Consider the following 5,000-nt stretch of genomic DNA (forward strand, 5'->3'; position numbering starts at 1 on the left):
CATCCCTCTCTCTCTCTCTCTCTCTCTCTCTCTCTCTCTCTCGTTACCCACCACTTGAACATCAGACGGAACTCTGGACAGGAAGTCCAGCAGCTCGTTGTTGTCGATCAGATACGGATCGCGGAGCTTCTTGGTGAACTTGTTCACACCTGCAGAAGAACCAGAAAGCAGCTTTGAAGTACTTCTACACACAGAGAGTGTATTGTCCGTGTTGTGCGGTAGGACCAGGACTCACCCCACGCCAGCACCAGGTACCGGAGAGGAACGAGGTAGAGAAGAACTGTGGCCGAACACAAGCAGCGATGGCCAAGCAGCTGAGGAAAGGCACGGTCCCAGTTGACGGTGCTGCAGAAGGAGAAGAGGACTTCCTATGATACCTGACGACGGCGTTGTATTTGCATCTATACGACAGAGAGCTCTGTGCTTTAACTGCGTCATCCTCGAAGGTTTAATTCTAGCTTTTGCTCCGTCCTCTGTGATACCCACTTCTTTATCCGCTCTACGTGCGACGCCACGTCGTCCAGAGTGTTCTGAACGCTGATGAACACGTCCTGGATGGCGTACAGTTTGTCCATGAAGCCTTTGGGCTCCGGCTCCTGAGAGAGACGACGAGACAGATCCGTGTTTTAGTACATTTAAAACAATGTAAGGCAGGAATGTGTTGCTGTCTTATTTACCTTATCCTCTTTATTCCTCTTCTTCATCTTCCCATTCAAACACGGCCTCCGTGGACTGCAGCGGGAAATGAAAAAGTTTAACACTTTGAGAGACGGACGTTGGTTAAGAAAGAAAACAACGCGTCGTCCTCGTTTTGCTCACCGCGTCGGATGTTTCTCTGCTGGAGGAGAAGACGTAGTTCCAGACCAGCAGCAGCAGCAGAGACATCGGCAACATGTAGAGCTCGAAGTTCCACACGACCACGACGAACATCTGGAGAAGAGTACAAGAAAACAATGTACTCACAATGTACTCAACAATGTACTCGATGTACCAGCTGTACAAGTACTCGTCTGTCTGAACCCAAGAGGCTGGAAGACCAAGTTACTGTGAGGAACCTTTATCTGGTCTCAGTGTAGTCCTGATCCTCTATGAACCAGTCTCAGTGTAGTCCTGATCCTCTATGAACCAGTCTCAGTGTAGTCCTGATCCTCTATGAACCAGTCTCAGAGTAGTCCTGATCCTCTATGAACCAGTCTCAGAGTAGTCCTGATCCTCTATGAACCAGTCTCAGTGTAGTCCTGATCCTCTATCAGACCTCCATCAGTGAACCTGCATGATTTCATCCGAGCATTAAGAATAATTATAGAAATCTTCTTTCTGATGTCTTGTTTCCTCTATTGTCATAAAATAAGGTGATGACCTGCTGTGTGTGTGTGTGTGTGTGTGTGTGTGTGTGTGTGTGTGTGTGTGTGTGTGTGTGTGTGTGTGTGTGTGTCACACCACAAAGGAGATGATGCTCCTCTGTGCAGACTCCCACTCAAAGCAGCTGTTGATATACGTCCCGTTGCTGATCAGGACCATGATGCACCTCTTCACACGGTTAAAGTTCTGCTGCAGCAACTGAGAGACAGAAAGTTTCATATTATTAATATATTATCATCATAATCAGTTACATTACGAAATATTAGAATTCAAGATCACGTGAATGTAGCTGCAACATGTCAGAGTACTCTTTATGTACTTCTGATGTTCGGTGATGTTCTTCATTAAAGAACAATGAACTGATCACAGTAACTAAAGCTGCAGCGATGAGTCCATCGTCTAACAGTTCATCTGATCATCTGCTTATTGTTTTATCTTCTGAAATGAGACGATTTGCAGCTTTTCTTTGTCATAAACGACATAATGTTGAATATCTCTGGGTTGTGGACTGTTTATAAACGTTTCATTGATTAATCAGTCGTCAGATTCATTGATAATGAAAATAATATTTGCATGAGTTTAGAGATCAGAGCTACAGGAAGTGAGACCAGTATAATAACATGAATGCACATAAACAGACCTGCTTGGAGACTTTCGGTTCTTCCTCGATGTATTTCTGCTCTGCAGGAACGACCGACTTCAGAGCAGCTTTCACCTGAAGAAGAAACGCAGGTCATGTGACCGAGGACAGATGTTACAGCTGTTTACTGTAAATATATACCTCTGAGAAGTAGTACAGTATAAAGTACAATATGTACCTCTGAGATGGAGGTACTAGTACTTGAGTACTTCAGTGTATGTACTCAGTCAGCTGCGTATACTCACGGTGTTGTAGATCACATCGATCTCCAGGTAAATGACTCCTTTGGTTCGTCCCGTCAGCTCTTTATTTTTCAGCATGTATCTTTTCTGCTCACCGTTTCGGATCTGACACAGAAATAAAAACACGTTAGTGTGTACTTGTACACTTTAAAGTGTACTTGTACACTTTAAAGTGTCGACAGCTTTCAGAACTAAGACTTTTGGGAACTGTACAAAACTTCACATCTGTCCCTAGTCTACTCGTGATATTTGAACCCTGTATTTGTGTGTATTTATACACCTCAGCTTTGTGTTTTGAGGGTATTATTTCTAGTTCCACTCACATATAATAAGGGAATGGCCACTTTTCCCAGGAAGTCTGCGTTCCTGTCTCTGTCCTCATCGAACACCGTCACCTCCAGCACCGAGTGGATGTCTTTAACGTTACTGAAGAGAGAGAAAGAGTTAGTATCTGTATGTATACTACATACTGGGATTTTATGAAATAAAGAAGAGATATTCACTACTTAGATCACACCATAAAAACGTTATTTAGTTATTTCTTCCTAAAGTTCAATGTTCTTTAATCCTCTTGTTTACTTAAAGGGACAGTGTGGATGTTTAGAAGTACTTCTACATAATCAATGTATGACTACAGTAGAGGGAGCAAATACACCTGAACTACAGCCTTAAAACACTAAAGTCACACAAACACACAACACAACAACACACACACACAGTAACACACACACAGTAACACACACACACACACACACACAGTAACACACACACACACACACACAGTAACACACACGCACACAGTAACACACTCACAGTAACACACACACACAGTAACACACACAGTAACACACACTCACACACACACACACACAGTAACACACACAGTAACACACTCACAGTAACACACACACACAGTAACACACACACACACACAGTAACACAGTAACACACTCACAGTAACACACTCACAGTAACACACGCACACAGTAACACACACACACAGTAACACACACAGTAACACACTCACAGTAACACACACACACAGTAACACACTCACAGTAACACACTCACAGTAACACACGCACACAGTAACACACACACACAGTAACACACTCACAGTAACACACACACACAGTAACACACTCACAGTAACACACTCACAGTAACACACTCACAGTAACACACACACAGTAGCACACTCACAGTAACACACTCACAGTAACACACACACACACAGTAAAACACACAGTAACACACACAGTAACACACGCACACAGTAACACACACACACACAGTAACACACACACAGTAACACACTCACAGTAACATACACACACAGTAACACACTCACAGTAACACACACTCACAGTAACACACTCACAGTAACACACACACACAGTAACACACTCACAGTAACACACTCACAGTAACACACACACACAGTAACACACTCACAGTAACACACACACACACACAGTAACACACTCACAGTAACACACACACAGTAACACACACACACACACACACAGTAACACACACACAGTAACACACACACACACAGTAACACACTCACAGTAACACACACACACACAGTAACACACTCACAGTAACACACACACACAGTAACACACTCACAGTAACACACACACAGTAACACACACACACAGTAACACACTCACAGTAACACACACACACAGTAACACACTCACAGTAACACACTCACAGTAACACACTCACAGTAACACACACACACAGTAACACACTCACAGTAACACACACACACAGTAACACACTCACAGTAACACACACACACAGTAACACACACACACACACACACACACACAGTAACACACTCACAGTAACACACACACACAGTAACACACACACAGTAACACACACACAGTAACACACACACACACACACACACACACAGTAACACACACACAGTAACACACACACACACACAGTAACACACACACACACACACACACACAGTAACACACACACACACACACACACACACAGTAACACACACACACACACAGTAACACACACACAGTAACACACACACAGTAACACACACACACACACACACACACACACACACACACACACACACACACACACACACACACATCATCATTTCATGAGGATGAATAAAGTGCATAAGAACCAATGAGTGGTACTAAGATATGTACACTCAGAAGTATTTAGAGTACAATGAACGTAACACGGAGTATTTCTGAGGACTGAGAGAGAGGCGGAGGAACGTGGACTCACAAGGTGAAGACTTTGTTCCACTCTGGATTCAGGTTCTTGTAGACCGTGTGAGTCTGTAGTCGGTCGTTATTCAGCTCCAGCACACAGAACGGATCGCTTTTACCTACAAACACATTCACAACACGTCACACAAAATAAGTACTGTAGAGCAAGTATAAAGTACTGTTTAGGAGTATAAAGTACTGGAGATGAGTATAAAGTACGGTAGAGCAAGTATAAAGTATGGTAGAGAAGTATAAAGCATCACACAGGAGGTTAAAGTATATCATAGTAGTATAAAGAACAGTACAGGGTGTATTTTTTGATTACCCGTTACGTCTGCCACCATGAGTCCTTCAGCTCTCATCACCTTCACCTGCACGATGCCGACGTCTTTGAGGTTAGAGAACGACTTCAACGTGCTCTGGAGGAGACACAACAGGAAGTACTTCACTGTTAAACGTGTTTTCTCTTTCTATCTTGTGGATCTGACCGTT

The 5,000-nt window shown here is 43.4% G+C and overlaps 1 protein-coding gene across 1 annotated transcript in view; it reads right to left on the bottom strand.

The window, feature by feature from the left end:
• Positions 1–11: 11 nt before the first annotated feature.
• Positions 12–5,000, bottom strand: part of mctp1b (multiple C2 domains, transmembrane 1b) — a gene marked incomplete at its 3' end in the record, with an annotated part of 24,124 nt that continues 19,135 nt past the window's right edge. Inside the window, 11 exon segments of the mRNA XM_076093074.1 lie at positions 12–149; positions 236–345; positions 487–690; positions 692–732; positions 820–930; positions 1,441–1,560; positions 2,003–2,077; positions 2,248–2,349; positions 2,568–2,670; positions 4,525–4,627; positions 4,834–4,927. Coding sequence (XP_075949189.1) covers positions 12–149; positions 236–345; positions 487–690; positions 692–732; positions 820–930; positions 1,441–1,560; positions 2,003–2,077; positions 2,248–2,349; positions 2,568–2,670; positions 4,525–4,627; positions 4,834–4,927 — 1,201 coding nt within the window.

The sequence above is a fragment of the Anarhichas minor genome, unplaced genomic scaffold (assembly GCF_050575085.1).
Source record: "Anarhichas minor isolate MPS153535 unplaced genomic scaffold, ASM5057508v1 ptg000002l, whole genome shotgun sequence".
Lineage (NCBI taxonomy): Eukaryota > Metazoa > Chordata > Actinopteri > Perciformes > Anarhichadidae > Anarhichas > Anarhichas minor.